At 36.4% G+C, this 17611-nt stretch overlaps 1 protein-coding gene across 2 annotated transcripts in view; it reads left to right on the forward strand.

The window, feature by feature from the left end:
- The window catches only part of FOCAD (focadhesin), a 362553-nt gene that overhangs the window by 71605 nt on the left and 273337 nt on the right, over positions 1-17611 (forward strand). For both annotated transcript variants that reach the window (XR_012472869.1, XM_074208785.1), the window contains exon 6: positions 17294-17395. Coding sequence is in view for 1 of the 2 variants with exons in the window: in XM_074208785.1 (XP_074064886.1) it covers positions 17294-17395 (102 nt within the window). In the remaining variant the exon portion in view is untranslated. The remainder of the gene's footprint in view (positions 1-17293; positions 17396-17611) is intronic.

The following is a 17611-nucleotide window of genomic DNA, read 5'->3' on the forward strand; positions in this document are numbered from 1 at the left end:
GGCTGCATTCTAAGCTCTTTTGCCTTCTGGTATATTATATTCCAAGCCCTGCGAGCTTCCAATGTAGTTGCTGCTAAGTCCTTTTTGATCCTGACTGCAGCTCCACGATATTTGACCTGTGTCCTTCTGGCTGCTTGTAATATTTTCTCTTTGACTTGGGAGTTCTGGAACTTGGCTATAATGTTCCTAGGGGTTGGTTTTTTGGGATCTCTTTCTCAGGGGGATCGGTGGATTCTCTCCATTTCTATTTTGCTCTCTGCTTCTAGAATATCAGGGCAATTTTCCTGTAGTAATTCTTTGAAAATGATGTCAAGGCTCTTTTCCTGATCATGACTTTCAGGTATTCCAATAATTTTCAAATTATCTTTCCTAAGTCTGTTTTCCATATCAGTTGGTTTTTTTTAAATTTATTTTTTTTGAAGATATTATTTGAGTTTTTCATTTTTCCCCCAATCTTGCTTCCCTCCCCCCCTCCCCCCACAGAAAGCACTCTGTCAGTCTTTACTTTGTCTGCATGTTGTACCTTGTTCCAAATTGGGTGTGATGAGAGAGAAATCCTATCCTTAAAGAGAAGAGAAGTCTAAGAGGTAACAAGATCAGACAATAAACTATCTGTTTTTTTCCCTAAATTAAATGGAATAGTCCTTGCACTTTGTTCAAACTCCACAGCTCCTTATCTGGATACAGATGGTACTCTCCTTTGCAGACAGCCCAAAATTGTTCCCGGTTGTTGCACTGATGGAATGAGCAAGTCCTTCAAGGTTGAACATCACTCCCATGTTGCTGTTAGGGTGTACAGTGTTTTTCTGGTTCTGCTCATCTCACTCAGCATCAGTTCATGGAAATCCCTCCAGGCTTCCCTGAAATCCCATCCCTTCTGGTTTCTAATAGAGCAATAATGTTCCATGACATCCATATACTACAGTTTGCTAAGCCATTCCCCAATTGAAGAACATTTACTTGATTTCCAATTCTTTGCCACCACAAACAGGGCTGCTATAAATATTTTTGTACAAGTAATGTTTTTACCCTTTTTCCTCATCTCTTCAGGGTATAGACCCAGCAGTGGTATTGCTCGGTCAAATGGTATGCACATTTTTGTTGCCCTTTGGGCATAGTTCCAAATAGCTCTCCAGAAGGGTTGGATGAGTTCACAGCTCCACCAACAGTGTAATAGTGTCCCAGATTTCCCACATCCCTTCCAACAATGATCATTATCCCTCCTGGTTATACTGGCCAGTCTGAGAGGTGTGAGGTGGTACCTCAGAGAAGCTTTAATTTGCGTTTCTCTAATAATTAATGATTTAGAGCATTTTTTCATATGGCTATGGATTGCTTTGATCTCCTCATCTGTAAATTGCCTTCGCATATCCTTTGACCATTTGTCAATTGGGGAATGGCTTTTTGTTTTAAAAATATGACTCAGTTCTCTGTATATTTTAGAAATGAGTCCTTTGTCAGAATCATTAATAGTAAAGATTGTTTCCCAGTTTAATACTTTTCTTTTGATCTTGATTACATTGGTTTTATCTGTGCAAAAGCTTTTTAATTTAATGTAATTGAAATCATCTAATTGGTTTTTAGTGATGTTCTCCAACTCTTCCTTAGTCAAAAACTGTTCCCCTTTCCATAGATCTGACAGGTAGACTAGTCCTTGATCTTCTAATTTGCTTATAGTATTTTTTTTTATGTCTATGTCCTATAACCATTTGGATCTCATCTTGTTAAAGGGTGTGAGGTGTTGGTCTAATCTAAGTTTCTTCCATACTAACTTCCAATTATCCCAGCAGTTTTTATCAAAGAGGGAGTTTTTATCCAAGTGGCCTGACTCTTTGGATTTATCAAACAGCAGATTACTATACTCCTCTCCTGCTTTTACACCTAGTCTATTCCACTGGTGCACCACTCTATTTCTTAGCCAATACCAAACAGTTTTGATGACTGATGCTTTATAATATAATTTTAGATCGGGTAGTGCTAAGCCACCTTTGTTTGCATTTTTTTTTCATTAATTTAAGCTCCTGGCAATTCTTGACTTTTTATTTCTCCATATGAATTTACTTACAATTTTTTCTAGCTCATTAAAGTAATTTTTTGGAATTTTGATTGGTAGGGCACTAAACAGATAGTTTAGTTTTGGTAGAATTGTCATTTTTATTATATTAGCCCTACCTATCCATGAGCAGTTGATATTTACCCAGTTATTTAAATCTGATTTAATTTGTGTGAGAAGTGTTTCATAATTGTTTTCAAAAAAGATTCTGAGTCTGTCTTGGCAAATAGACTCCCAAATATTTTACACTGTCTGAGGTTACTTTGAATGGGATTTCGCTTTCTAGCTCTTCCTGCTGTATCTTGCTAGACATATATAGAAAAGTTGAGGATTTATGGAGGTTTATTTTATAACCTGCAACTTTGCTAAAATTGCTAATTGTTTCCAGTAGTTTTTTAGATGATTTCTTGGGATTCTCTAGATAGACAATCATGTCATCTGGGAAGAGTGAGAGTTTTGTCTCTTCCTTCCCAATTCTAATTCCTACAGTTTCTTTTTCTTCTCTAATTGTTGATGCTAACATTTCTAATACAATATTGAATAGTAGTGGTGATAATGGGCACCCTTGTTTGACCCTTGATCTTACTGGGAATGCCTCTAGCCTCTTCCCATTGAATATAATGCTTGTTGATGGTTTCAGATAGATACTGCTAATTATTTTAAGGAACAGTCCATTTATTCCTACACTCTAGTGTTTTTAATAGGAATGGATGCTGTATTTTGTCAAAAGCTTTTTCAGCATCTATTGATATGATCATATGATTTCTGATAGGTTTGTTATTGATTTAATTGAGTATACTAACAGTTTTCCTAATATTGAACCAACCCTGCATTCCTGGAATAAATCCTATTTGATCATAATGTATTATCCTAGTGATGAGTTGTTGTAATTGTTTTGCTAAGATTTTATTTAGGATTTTTGCTTCTATATTCATCAGGGAAATAGGTCTATAATTTTCTTTCTCTGTTTTAACTCTTCCAGGTTTAGGTAACAGTACCATATTGGTTTCATAGAAAGAGTTAGGCAGAGTTCCATCTTTCCCTATTTTTCCAAAGAGTTTATATAGGATTGGAACCAATTGTTCCTTAAATGTTTGGTAGAATTCACTTGTGAATCCATCAGGCCCTGGAGATTTTTTTTTTTAGGGAGTTCAATAATGGCTTGTTGAATTTCTTTTTCTGAGATAGGGTTGTGTAGGTATTTAATCTCTTCTTCATTTAACCTGGGCAACTTATATTTTTGTAAATATTCATCCATTTCACTTAAGATTATCAAATTTATTGGCATAGAGTTTGGCAAAATAATTTTGAATTATTACTTTAATTTCCTCATTGGTGGTGATTTCACCTTTTTCATTTATGATACTAGCTATTTGGTTTTTTCTTTCTTTTTTTTAATCAGATTGACCAGAGGTTTTTCAATTTTATTGGTTTTTGCATAATACCAACTTTTGGTTTTATTTATTAATTCAATAGTTTTTTTGCTTTCAATTTTATTAATTTCTCCTTTAATTTTTAGAATTTCTAATTTGGTACTTACTTGGAGATTTTTGATTTGTTCTTTCTCTAATTTTTTTAGTTGCATGTTTAGTTCATTGATTTCCTCTTTCTCCAATTTATTCATATAAGCATTTAGAACTATAATATATCCCCTGAGAGTTGCTTTGCATGAATCCTATATGTTTTGTTATGTTGTTTCATTATTATCATTATCTATTATAAAATGGTTAATGCTTTCTGTAATTTGTTTTTTGGTCCACTTATTTTTTAAAATGAGGTTATTCAGTTTCCAATTTGTTCTGGTTCTATATCTCCTTGGCCCAGTATTGCATATGACTTTTAGACTCTTATTGCATTTTGATCTGAGAAAGATGTATTCACTATTTCTGCCTTTCTGCAGTTGATCATTAGGTTTTTATGTCCTAGTACATGGTCAATTTTTGTATAGGTTCAATGTACTGCAGAGAAAAAGGTATATTCCTTCCTATCCCCATTCAGTTTCCTCCATAAATCTACTACATCTAATTTTTCTAACAATCTATTTGCCTCCCTAATTTCTTTCTTGTTTGTTTTCATGATTCGATTTATCTAGATTTGATAGCGGGAGGTTGAGGTCTCCCACTAGTAGAGTTTTGCTATCTATGTCTTCCTGTAATTCTTTCAGCTTCTCCTCTAAGAATTTGGGTGCTGTCCCACTGGGTGCATATATATTCAATATTGAAATGACTTTATTGTCTATGGTACCTTTTAGGAGGATATAGTTTCCTTCCTTATCTCTTTTAACTATCTATTTTTGCTGCTGCTTTGTCTGAGATAAGGATTGCTACCCCTGCTTTTTTTATTTCAGCTGAAGCAAAATATATTTTGCTCCAACCTTTTACCTTTACTCTATCTGAATCTCTCTGTTTCAAATGAGTTTCTTGTAAGCAGCATATTGTAGGATTCTGGTTTTTAATCCACTCTGCTATTTGCTTATGTTTTAAGGGAGAGTTCATCCCATTCACATTCAAGGTTATGATTACTAATTCTTTATTGCCCTCTGTGCATATTTTTCCCCCTTCTCCCGCCTTTATCCATATTCCCCAGTATTTTGTTTCTGAAAACCACCCCCTTCAGTGTGTTTGCCCTCCTATATCACACCCTCCCCTTTCTTTCCCCTTTCCCTTTTTCCCTTTTCCCTTCCCTTCCTTTTATTATTTCCCCTTATTTCCCCCACTCCCCTTCCCTTTCTCCATCCCCCCTCCTCTCTTCCCCTTTTAATACTTGAAAGGTTAGATGTTTTATAAGTTAACTGAGTATGTGTAGGTTGACTTTAAGCCAAGTCTGATGAGAAGAAGATTCAGGTGTTTCTCCTCTGCTCCCTTTTTCCCTACTATTACCATAGGTTTTTTATACCTTTTAGTGTAATGCGATTCACCCACATTCAATCCCCTCCCTCCTCCCGTCTCTTTCCTGGCCCCCCTTTTAGGGCAGTAGTGTTTTTTTCTTTTAAATCATTCTATCTAAGTCATAGAAAATTCTGAGTGTCTGACCCTTCTAATTCTGTATATTCTATCTAATAGAGTCTAAATTCCTGAGAGTTATTAGAGTCTTTCTCCCAAATGGGGTTAAAGCTAGTTACATCTCATTAGATAGTAGTCTCATGGATAGGTCATGAATGTCCATCATTTCTGGCAAGGTGTATTCTCTCCGTTAGAGTTACATTTATTGCATTTTTTTTCTTTTATCGCCCCCCCACCTTTTTTTTAACCTTTTTACCTTTTTACCTTTTCTTGGACCTCCTGTTTGATGTCCAAATTTTCTGTTTAGCTCTGGTCTTTTCATCAGAAATTTTTGGAATTCTTCTGTTTCATTAAATGTCCATCTTTTTCCCTGGAAGAGTAGGCTCAGCTTTGCTGGAAAGTAGATTCTTGGCTGCATTCCAAGCTCCCATGCTCTTTGAAATATCTCGTTACAGCCCCTTCAATCTCTTAATGTTGATGCAGCCAGGTCTTGCATGATCCTTACTGTGGCTCCTTGATATTTCAATTGTTTCTTTCTGGCTGCTTGCAGGATTTTCTCTTTTATCTGATAGTTCTGCTGTTTGGCCACAACATTCCTTGGTGTTTTCATTTTAGGATCTTTTTCTTGTGGGGATCGATGTACTCTTTCAGTAACTCCGATTCCATGATATCAGGGAAGTTTTCCATCACTAGATCCTGTAATATTAAGTCCAGGCTTTTTTTCTCTTCAATGTTTTCAGGAAGTCCTATAATTTTCAGGTTGCCCCTCTTTGGTCTGTTCTCAAGGTCAGTGGTTTTTTTGATGAGGTATTTTACAACTGCTTCTATTTTTTCCATTTTTTGATTTTGTTTAACTGACTCTTGCTGTCTCGTGGAGTCATTAGTTTCTGTAGAATTCATTCTTTTTTGCGGGGAGGAGTTTTCTTCATTAACCTTTTGCAACTCCTTTTCCAGTTGGTCAGTTCTACTTTTGAGAGAGCTTTCCATTTGAGCAATTGAGGTTTTGAGAGAATTAATTTTTTTTTGCATTTGCTCATTTCAGGATTTGAGAGAATTGTTCTTATTTTGTAATTGTCCAATTGATGATGTGAGAGATTTATTCTCCTTTTATGTTTGTCCAATTGTACTTTCTAGGGTTTTGTTTTCTTGTTGCAAGGTATTAATTGTCTCTCCCAAATTTTTAAGCTGCTTCCTTATTTCTTTAAGGAAGTCTTTCTGTGCTGGAGACCAGATAGTATTCTCCTCAGAGGTTCCAGGTCTCTTTGAATTGGGGTCTTTCCCTTCCAGGAATTTTTCTGTGGATCCACCTTTCCGCTGACCCTTCTTCATTGTGCTAAGACCTTGAGTTGGGTGTGGCTGGTTCACCTGGGCTTGGGATCTCTAAAGGCTTTACTGAGTGCAGTTTCTCTGGCTGGCCAGTAGGAGGTGCTGGTTGCCCTCTCTGGGGTGTCTGTTACCTGGGTTGCGAGGCCTTCTCCCTTTGCCTGAAGGGAGGAGTTGGAACTATTGAATTCTTTTGCCTTCAATCAATGGTGGGCTTTACCCTGGCCTGAGGTCATTCCTCAGCTGGGCTGGTTCTTCTGCTCACACACCTGGGTCTGAGGCAGAAGTAGTTTGCATTTGTTTGTTTTGGAGGAGGCCTCGGTGCAATGGAGGGGTGGACTCAAGAGTTTCTCAGACCAGAGGAGCCCAGGGATGGCGTCAGTAGCTCCCCTGCACTAGACCTCTCCCCGCAGCCCCTTCCCCAAGCTCCAGGGGGACAGCCCCAACACCAGCGCCTCTGCTTCCCCACGGACCCAAGCCCCCTTCGTCCAGCTCCACCGCTGATCCAGCAGGTCCAGCTCTCAGGCCCTCAGACTCCCGATTCCAATTCAGCTGTTACTCTGGCTGATCCCCGGCTGATACCCCGAATTCTACCAAAGCTGCAGCGGGAGACAAATCCTGAGGTAGATCCTCTTTCTCCTGGCTTTTCTCTCTGGGTTCTGTGAGTCGGACTTTCAATAACTTTTTGAACTGTTTTATCCATTTGACCTAAGCTGGTTTTTAGCATGCTAATTTTCTTCAGCATTTTTTTTGGGGGGGGATTTCCTTGACTAAGCTGCTGACTTTTATTTTCATGTTTTTCCTGCATCTCTCTCATTTCTTTTCCCAGTTTTTCTTCTAACTCCCTCATTTGATTTTCAAAGTGTTTTTTGAGCTCTGTCATAGCCTGAGCTCAATTTCTGTTTTTCTTGGAGTCTTTAGATGCAGGAGCTTGTGATTCCTCATCTTCAGACTGAGTATTTTGATCCTTCTTGGTCTCATATGCAAAATATTTCTCAATGGTCTTCCTCTTGTTTCTCTGCTTTCTCATTTTCCCAGCCTGGGCCTCTTTTTGGGGTGCTTCCTGAGATTTTGGAACACACAAGGGTCTCAGTGTGTGAGGCTTTGTCCTCCCTCCTGGTCTGTGAATGACCATATGCGCCCCCCTCTGCCACGGGGCTGAGGTTGGGGGGGGGCCCTGCTGTTCTATGGGGGGCCTAGACTGGGATCAGGATCTGAATGTGGTCAAAACCCCAGTGTCCTGTTCCAGGGGCAGAGGGCAGAGCTCTGCAGTCTCTCTCTCTCTTTGCTCCCCTCCCTCAGCTCAATGGGCTCATGCCCTGGAGCGTTTTGCTTACCAGCTCTGCCTGCTTCTGTTTCCTGGAAGACCAAGCTGCTGGCTGTGTGCCTTGAGGGCTGGGCTTCACGTGCTCCCTCTGGCAGAGGTCTCCCCTGTTCACCCACTTTGTGCCTGGTGCTCCCTGGGGTGCAGCTAAGGTGACTCGCCCGCTGCTGTGAGATGTGCTGGGGCCACCTCCGGGAAACTGAAGTTCTTTTGCTCTGGCGGGCCGCCCCTCCGATCCCGGGGAGCAGAGCCTTTCTCCTTGTCTCATCTCTTATAGCTTTGATGCTTTTTTCCCCACCCTCAGCTACATTTTTTGAATGTTCTATAGATAAGGAGACTAGATGTTGATGGGAGATGGATAGTGAGGAGAGTTGCAGAAAGAATTAAGACAGTTTTTGTCTATAAAAATTAGTCTAGTTAGTGAGAAAAAACCTTCAACAGAAACTAAATCAACAATACTACTTGTATATGTAATCTATCTAGGTGTAGAAAATAATGCAGAATTTTCTTTTTTTATTTTGTTCAACTATTTACAAAGGATGTGGTTAATATAAAGAGTTTTTGACTTGAGGTCAGAAGAACTGGATACAGATCCTGTATGTTTTTCCAATTTTTAGTTATCCAGACATCTTCTAGAACTTTCCTTTCTTGCCAGTAACGGAGTGATTAAATAGATGCCTTGCTTTGATAATGATTTTATACTTTCAAAAAGTGAAGGAATAATGAAGAGGAAATCTGTTATCAATCTTATTTTTAACAAAAAAGAGCGATTGGTTACTGGAGTAGGATTGATGGGAGGAGAGGAATATGACTGTGCCACCATAGAATTTGTGAGAGAAGAAAGGAAAATTGGTCTCGTCTGATTTGCTTCTACTTTTTTGAGCAAAACACATTTCCTTGGGTATAGAGACTGGATGGGAATAAACTTAAGAGCCTAAAAATCTATAGTTCCTGAAGGGAGGGGAAACTCAAAAATGAAATTCTGAAGGTATAAATTGAAAAAATTATGATAAAGGAAAACAGGCATTTTCTAAAGAGGTGGAGGGTGACCAAGAAATTATTGCATTGGTCCAATCTACTAAGGGGGCTGGGTAGATGGGAAAACTTTAAGGACACAAAAAAAGCCTCCTTTCTTCCCCATTCATGTAAATTATACTGAAGGTCAAAGAAAGGATAGGACTGCTGCTTCGATTACATAGAGTGATGGTGATTTTCAAGAAAGGAGGAACTAGAGCTACTCAACAATTTATTTTACTTTCTGTTTTATGCCCACAAGAATGATCTTTAGATTGGAAAGGACAGAACACAAATTGCTAATGCAGAGTTTAAACCCAAGAGATGCGATAAATACAGAAAGAGAGCCCCTTGGTCAGTCCAAGTGAAAATGTCTATATGTCCCCTAGAGAATTGGTAGATATGAGTACTAAACCACTATCCATGGTATCTGAAAAATATAGAGGACAAATTCTGTCTCTTTTTTAAAAGGAGGGATAGGAATGTGGAATGTAAATTATTATTGATCACTGAGTTTGACTTTGATACCAGGGAACATTATTTTAAGAGATTATTTTAAAAATGTTAACTGGAAGTGGAAGTGTTCATAAAAGGTCAACTTGTCTTCACTAGGAATAAATTATTCTAGATTAACTTTATTTCCCTTTTTTGTCAGGATTTCCAGAATGGTAGGACTGATGGATAATTTATTCTAGAAATGTTTTATTCTAGATGCTGGCAAAAAATATTTGATAAAGTTGTTTCTGTTATTCTTGTAAGTGAAGATGGAGAAATATTTATTAGTATAGTAAGTGGTTTTTGAACTGATTTAAAGAGTAGTCATTAATGATCCAGTATGTATTTATAATGGAAGGTTTCCATTGAAATATCCCCAGGATAAGTAATTAGTTCTTTACTGTTGAATGTTTTCTTTCAGTCAGTGAACTGAAGAACAAAATCATTGAAAAAATGGCATGTTTTGTCAGCTTTTCAAATGACACTGAAGTGTGAAGAGGAGGTTTGAAAAGGATCTGAGGATTTTACTTGGGCATGTACTGGTGAAAGTTTATTATTCTCTCTCTAAAAACTAGTATGCAAGGCACACTTTAAGTTTAATCTTTATTATTAACATTTTTTCCAATGCTTTCTTATCCTAGACAATCAATAAGATGAGAAATTAAACCCTGATTTGTAGCATTTGCCAATTTCTGAGATTAAAATGCTCTCACTGAAAATTTAATAGTTGTCTTATGAGCCAGTATGAGCTGACTCCAGGGGGCACCTCTGGGTGTAGCAGATGATAAACATGAGGAGTCAACAATATATGCTTGGAAGCCCAAAGTACTACTGCCTTAATAGTCCTAAATGGCATAATGGCCATGGTGGTGGGAAGAAAATGGTTTATTACATTGTTTGTCACATCACATCTAGTGTAGAATATGTAGTTGTGGGTACCATACTTTAAGAGTGACATAATAAGCCAGGAAGCATCCAAAGGATGCCCAAGGGTCTTGAGATCATGAAACTTGGCTAAAACTAGGGATATTTACACTGCAGAAGAAAAGATTTAAGGGGCATATGATAACTATCTTTAAGCATCTGAAGGGACTGTCTTGGGGAAGAAGGATTAGGTTTTATAAATCTTTTTATTCTCCTTTGAGGGTTTATCATCCATGACCTAACTATAGATATACAAAGCCTCTGTCCTCTATCCTTTTCTTCATTCCCTTTCCTCATCCTCTCTCAGATTTTGGCATTTCCCAAGGGTTAAATTATCATCTCTATGCATTTGAATATAGAAATGCAATAAACTTAATATTTCTTATGTTGGGAAGTTGGGAAATTAAAATGAAAAATTATGTATAAATTTGATATTTGTCCCTTCTCCCACCAAATCTTTTTTTCTTAATTAGAACTTTTAATTGAACAAGATCAATTTGTTTTGTCCTAGGTTCCTTTATTTTTCTTATCTCCTAGAGGTACTTAATAAAGAGGTAAATGTCAAAAAAAGCAAAAATGGAAGACATTCCTCAATAATCTATTCCTTTCTCTACCTAGTTAATAAAGAATTAGCTATATTTAAGATGTTGATGTTTTAAATGCTCTGATTTTAATATTTTAGATAATAAGGATCTCCATTTTTCTTGAGGAAATATATAGTTTAATGGTAATTGTTTTGAACTGTGATTCAGTATTAACAGAATCATTTTATTTTTTTAAATTAAAACATTTCACTTCCATTATGTTTTATTTTGATTCTCAGAGTGGCAACAGGACCTTATCATTATGATCTAGTGACCTTGCCCATATCTAACTCCAGTGATTGGCTTTCAAGTTTGTGGAATTGTATTCTTTTTGAAAAATTAATTCAGGCTCTTTGAGAGATACTCAACTAAAACATTTATTCTATTTTTTTCTTTTTTGTATGACATCATGTTCTATTTTATCCTACATGTTTTTTATGAGCATTAACCCAAATAATTCATGAAAGAATATTATTTTTGCTTAGTGGCTTTTGGCATATATATTTAACCAATGAGCAAGCTTTTGGGTGTGATGGGCTAATTATATTTAGTGGATTTTTAAAATAATATTATTGCTAGGAAAACTAGTCTTAGTCCAGCCTTTTCTTTCGCCTTTAAGGATTATGATTTCCAAACTTCTTTTTGAAGGATCTTTTTTCTACATAATCATACAACCATCGTGCAATTAGTTATAGGGTACATTGATTATTCAGGTGGCTAAATTTCTATTTAATATTTGACTCAATCTTTATTTGATTCTTTCATTTACTGTCAAGTCCATTCATCCATCAGGCTAAACAAAATCTTCTCTGCCAATTTCTAGTGGAACAGTAACAATTTTAATTTAAACCTATCCTCTTTAAATGCAGAATAGGCAGATGAATTGTGATGTAGTTTAACCTCTGCATTCTGTATTTCTAATCATGTTTAAATATTATTCTCATTCATCTTTTTTGATCCAGACTTTTTTTGGAAAAACCTATCTTTTAATATGTTCAGAAATTCTGACTGATAACAAAGACATTCCCTCACTTTTGGAGAAGGTAGAATGGGAAATGATCTATGTTAAAGCCTTTGAGTGATCTTTATGACCTTATAAAAATGTGATGCTCCTTGTTATATTTCTCCTCACTTAAAGAATCATAAATCATAAATGACATCATTAGCCAAATGAAATACCTGAGAGATTGTATGGGATGATTTTTCCTATGTTATATTCCTTACTTAGTATAGATCTTAGCAGTAGTAAAGCTAATATCTAAGTAAAAATTAAAAGTGCTACGCAATATCTTTTTTTTTTTTTTTTTTTTTTTTTTAGATTTTTGCAAGGCAATGGCTTTAAGTGGCTTGCCCAAGGCCACACAGCTAGGTAATTAAGTGTCTGAATCCGGATTTGAACTCAGGTACTCCTGACTCTAGGGCCAGTGCTCTTTCCACTGTGCCACCTAGTTGCCCCCCCCCCCAGTATCTTTTAATTAGCACTTACAATCTAACATGATTGATATGACCTTGGCAATTGGGAAGTTTAATCTGAAGTAGTGGTACTAAGAAGTATTTGTAATATCCTTTTTCTTAATTGTTCCTGCCAAATCAGAACGTAATCTAGTTCAACTGTTTTGTTTCTTAGCAAAGGAGTATGCAAATTGGTGATGTGTTAGAATGAGTTTTTTTTTTTTACTTAAAGATTTTGAGTTTACAATTTTTCCCCATCTTACTTCTCTTCCCCCACCCTCCCACAGAAAGCAATTTGTCAGTCTTTACATTGTTTCCATGTTGTACATTGATCCAAATTCAGTGTTTCATATAGAACTATAGTTTTCCATGACATACATATACCAGTTTGCTAAGCCATTCCCCAATTGGACATTTACTTGATTTACAATTCTTTGCCACCACAAATAGGGCTGCTATGAATATTTTTGTACAAGTGATGTTTTTACCCTTTTTCATCATCTCTTCAGGGTATAGACCCAGTAGTGGTATTGCTGGATCAAAGGGTATGCACATTTTTGTTGCTCTTTGGGCATAGTTCCTAAAAAAAAGCTAATATCTAAGTAAAAATTAAAAGTGCTACCCATACATCTTCTCAAATATTCATCTTTGTAGGCTAAGCTATAAACGGGCAATTTGCTGTTTTTTTATGTATTGAGCCTACATTTGCTCAGTAACTGCCAAACAGGTCTGTGATATGGGGTTCCTTAGTTTTTTAAAGCTATAATATTATACTTCTGTAGGTCTAGGCAAATGAATATATTGAAATGTGTTGATCAGCAAAAATAGACCCTGACTGGGCTGGTTTATTGTGTCTCTTGGGCTTTTCATATGCAGATGAATTATTCCTTGTCTCTTGCTAGGTATGAAATGATTTTAGGGTGCGTGAAAGGCCTTACCCTAACATTTCATTTTCTTTGTTCTTGTCTCTCATAACCTTCCTCTTTGCAGAATTCTAAAAAGAGGCAGATCTTTTTGTTAAGTACATTGGGGTTTGTGGAACTTGTAATGAAATAGTATCTTTCTGTAAAGTATGTAGCAGGGCCTGATTGGGGAAGACTTTGAATGTTTTTTTGTCTCTGTTCTTGGTGGAATACTCCACAAATAAGATAGATTCCCTGCCTCAATACCATTTTTATATGAAAGTTCCTGTTTTATGATGTAGTAAAAGAAGTCAAGTCAGATCAACAAGCATTTATTAAATGCCTATTGTATCCTAGCACTGTGTTAATTTCTGGGGCCTCAGGAAAAAAAGCAAAAAACAGCTGCTCCTAAGGAACTCTGAGTGTAACAGGAAGGACAACATGCTGAGAATTATGTTTAAAGTAGTTATGGACAGGATAAAGTGAATATAATCAGAAGGAGGGAACTAGAAATAAAGGGGATTATGAAAGAATTTTTGCAGAAGATGGGATTTTATTTGTGATTTGAAGGAAGCTAGGAGTCAGAGATGAGAAAGGAGAGATCATTTCAGGCCATGGGGGATGGATAATACTTAGAATGTAAGAAGTTGGGTGATGGAATACTGCTGGGGAAATTCAGCAACTCTGAGATCCTCCTGGAGAGCAATCCCTCTTACTTTTGACTTTTTTGAGTTATTTTTCTTCTTTTGATTGCTGGTCGATAATTCAAGGCTTAGGGCTCAAAGATAAAAAATTTTAACATTAGCTAATGATCAGTTGCTTGACCTGAAAGCAAAAGGGGGTACACCTATCTATATATGGGATTTTGCACAGCCTTAATGCAGTATTATTGACCTCAAAAGGAGCTATCTGGTGAGTATGCTCATTTCTTTACTATTTGTTAGATTGAGTAATAGGGACAGGATGTCAAGTGATTTGGGGAAGAATGTGTTAACCTTGCAGTTTTAGAACATATTAACCTTGAGGTCTTTAGAGTTGCTAAAGGTCAAGTTTGTTCCAATGTGATAATGCATTTTTCTGAGGTTAGTCTTATCAGAATATCCTGGTGGAACAGGAAATCTCTAGGCTAATGGAGCCCTCTTTGAATATAGAAATCAGTAAGGCTTTTCTCATCGAAGATCTGTATCAATTTACACAATCCCCTAGCTCTTCTTTGATTGCTAGGATTGTTTTTTCTGGAGATATTTTTTCCCTAACTGCTTTCCTCTCCAACTCCTTATTCTATTCTCTGTCCTTACTGTGACCTCCAATCCCTTAACTCTTCATTTCTTTCTTCAGCATTCACCCCTCCTCTTTCTACATTCTCTTTTCTTACTCAATTGATCCCTTGGTGAGCTAGATCAGCTCTATACTGTAGTCTCTTTTTTCTCGTGAGTTCTTTCACCCCTTCTTCTGTCTCTGTTCTTGCCCTGACAAACCCCAAGCTTTTGTTCATTCTCACTTGTTGCTGAAGGAGAAAAATCAGGAAATCCCACTGATTAGACCCAGTACACATTTATGTTCCCTACCCTCAATTGGTCCCTCATGGCAGCTAGATAATCCTTTGACATCTCCCTCCTCTTTTTAAGAGCTCCTTCAAATAGTTTCATCCTTCTTTAAATCTTCTATAAGCCCCACCCCCCATCTCAGCTGAGAACCTTGGTTCTTATTTCACTGTAAAAATTAAAGCCATTCACCAAGCTCTTCCACTTCACTCTTCCTAATCATTCAGATGGCCTTCTGTCACTTTCTCATCTTTCACTTGTCTCACCTCTTTATGTACAGAGGTGATTCCATTCCATTCTGTCTTCTTTAGAAGATTACACCCTCTATAATACCCGTTCTGTCATCTCATCTTCAGTCACTCCCTAACTACCCCTTTACTATCTACAGACATCCATGTTTCCCACATTCTCAAACTCTCCTCACTTCATCTTCATGCAGTCCAAATAATTGTAGAACTATATCTCCCCTTGGTTTTGTGACTTCTAATGCTTTGCAATCAATTCTGGTCTGGTATTTGACCTCATCATTCAGCTTAAAACAGCTTTCTCCAAAATTATCAGTGATTTCTTAATTGCCAAATCTAATAACCTCTTCTTTTTTTTTAATTTTTAAAATTTTCATGATGTGGATTTCTTCGCCATTACAAACACTTATAGATTTTATTTCATGAGAAACCTTTTGGAACAAAATAGAACAGTTAAGTAAAATTACTGTGTGTTCATTTTTAAAAAATGTAAAAATTTTTCCATTGGAAAAAGAAAAACAAATTTCTTCAATGGCTATAAATATAAAAATATAGATAATATTTTGATTTTTCATTCTGTACCCTAGATCCATCACATCTTTATAATGGATAACATGTTTCCTCATTAGTTCTCTGAATTCATGAAAGATCATCATTGAATTGATCATTTTTTTTCCTGAGACTATAGTTATTCTGTGTTTCTTCCCCTGAGAACTACCTGTTCTTGTCCTTAGATCATTTATCAATTGAGTAATGACTCTTTTTCTATTAATTTGAATCATCTCTTTATATATGTTGAAAATAAGAACTTTAACAGAGAAATTTGTTGCAAAGATTTTTCTCAGTTAACTGGTTTCCCCTATAAAATAAGCTGCAAATTGATTTGTTTGTGGAAAATCTTTTAAATTTCATTTAAGCAAAATTACTCATCTATAAAATGAGGTGGGGAAGGAAATTGCAAACCACTTCACTGTCTTTGCCAAAATGACTGAATGACAAACAACAAATCAAAAATATCCATTTTTTCTGTCATTCTATTAGTTGTTTGGTTGTGAACTTTATCTTATGCACCAAAAAAAACCCACTTCCCATTTCTAAGAAAATTTATCATATGCCTTTTATATTTAAGTATCAAATGCTCTCCTCTTCCTAACATTGTCAAGGGTATCACCATATACCCATTCACCCATGACTACAATCTCCAAATCTTCTTTGACTTTTTATTCTCTCTCACCTCACATAACATATCCAGTTGCTTAGTTTTGTTTTGTTTTGACCTTTTGTATCACCTCTCTTATATATTCCTTTTTTTTATCCTATGCCACTTGATTCAGAACTTAGCAGTTCACCCCTAGTTTGTTCCAAAACTATTTTGGTTGGTCTTCAAGTCTCTTCCTACTTCAGTCCATCCTTTAATGTTTAGTTGATAAACTGTTCTGCTTAAAGAATAGATCTGACCTTATCTTTTTTTTTTCCTTGTTTGTTTCTTTTGTTTAGAAGCAAAAGACTTGCCCAGGATCACATAGCTAGTAAGTATCTGAGGCCTGATTTGAACTTAGATTCTCCTAACTTCAGGACTGGTGCTCTATACACTGTGCCACCTAGCAGCCTCTTAGATCTGACCATATATATAGCTCCACCTGTTTAACAGAACTTAATGACTCCCTGTTAACCTTTAGGATCAGATTTAAAACCCTTTTACAGCTTATTCCCCTCTGCATATTGTTACTGGTGCAAAATAGTGTATTTCTCAGCCTAGTGCATTCTAACTGGCTGTCCCTGGATCTGGAATTCCTTCCTTCCTCATCTTGGCCTCTTTGCTTCCTAGGCTGCCCTCAGGGTCCAGGAAAAACATCATCATCATATGTAAGAATCCTTTCCTAGTCCTTCTTGATGCTAGTGCCCCACTTCTGTGATTTTTCTTCAATTAATCCTGTCTGTATCTTGTTTGTATGTAGTTATTTCCATGTTGTCTTCCCCAGTAGACTGTGAGCTTTTTGTGAGCAAGTACTGTTTTTTCCTTTCTATCACATAGTGGATACTGAATAAATGCTTGTTGACTTATCTTGACTTTAGGACACTATCTCTGTCCTCTAGATTTCAAGGGCAGTAACAAAAAAAAGGGGAAATTTAGCTCCTAAAGTGCTCAAATTAAAGTTTTAACTTTCAGGTAATGACAACTGTGTAACAAATAATTGCTTATGAAATGGGTAAGGGTGACCCTATACTTCTTTTCAGATGTCTTTTGTGTGTTGTCTGTCCTATTAAATTGTAAGCTTGGGGGCAGGAATTGACTTTTGCCTAGAATCCCATAATGTTTAATCACGGAGCCTTAAATGTAAGTAAGGCCTTAATAAATGTATGTTGATGAACTATTTATCTATGAATTTACCAAATGAGTAAATTTCTCAAATTTAATTTTCTCTTTCAGAAACCATCATCATCCTCTTATTACTGTGCTTGAAAATAGGTCAGATTGTTGGCCAATTCTTCTACAACAGCTTACAGCTTTTTTTCAACAGTGTCCAGAAAGGTAAAATGAAATATATATTTTTGGACAGATGTTATTTACTTTGTAACTTACCTTATAATGCTTCTAGTTCTTTAACCTTAGAAATAAAGACTATCTAAGAATAAAATATTTTTTAACTGTTTCTTAAGTATTGGGGGGGGAAACCCCAAACTCATTGATGGTTGAAATATTGGGGAAGCTGAATTGAAATCTTTGGTAAACCACTCGAAGATGCAG

This window comes from Macrotis lagotis, chromosome X (assembly GCF_037893015.1).
Source record: "Macrotis lagotis isolate mMagLag1 chromosome X, bilby.v1.9.chrom.fasta, whole genome shotgun sequence".
Taxonomy (NCBI): domain Eukaryota; kingdom Metazoa; phylum Chordata; class Mammalia; order Peramelemorphia; family Peramelidae; genus Macrotis; species Macrotis lagotis.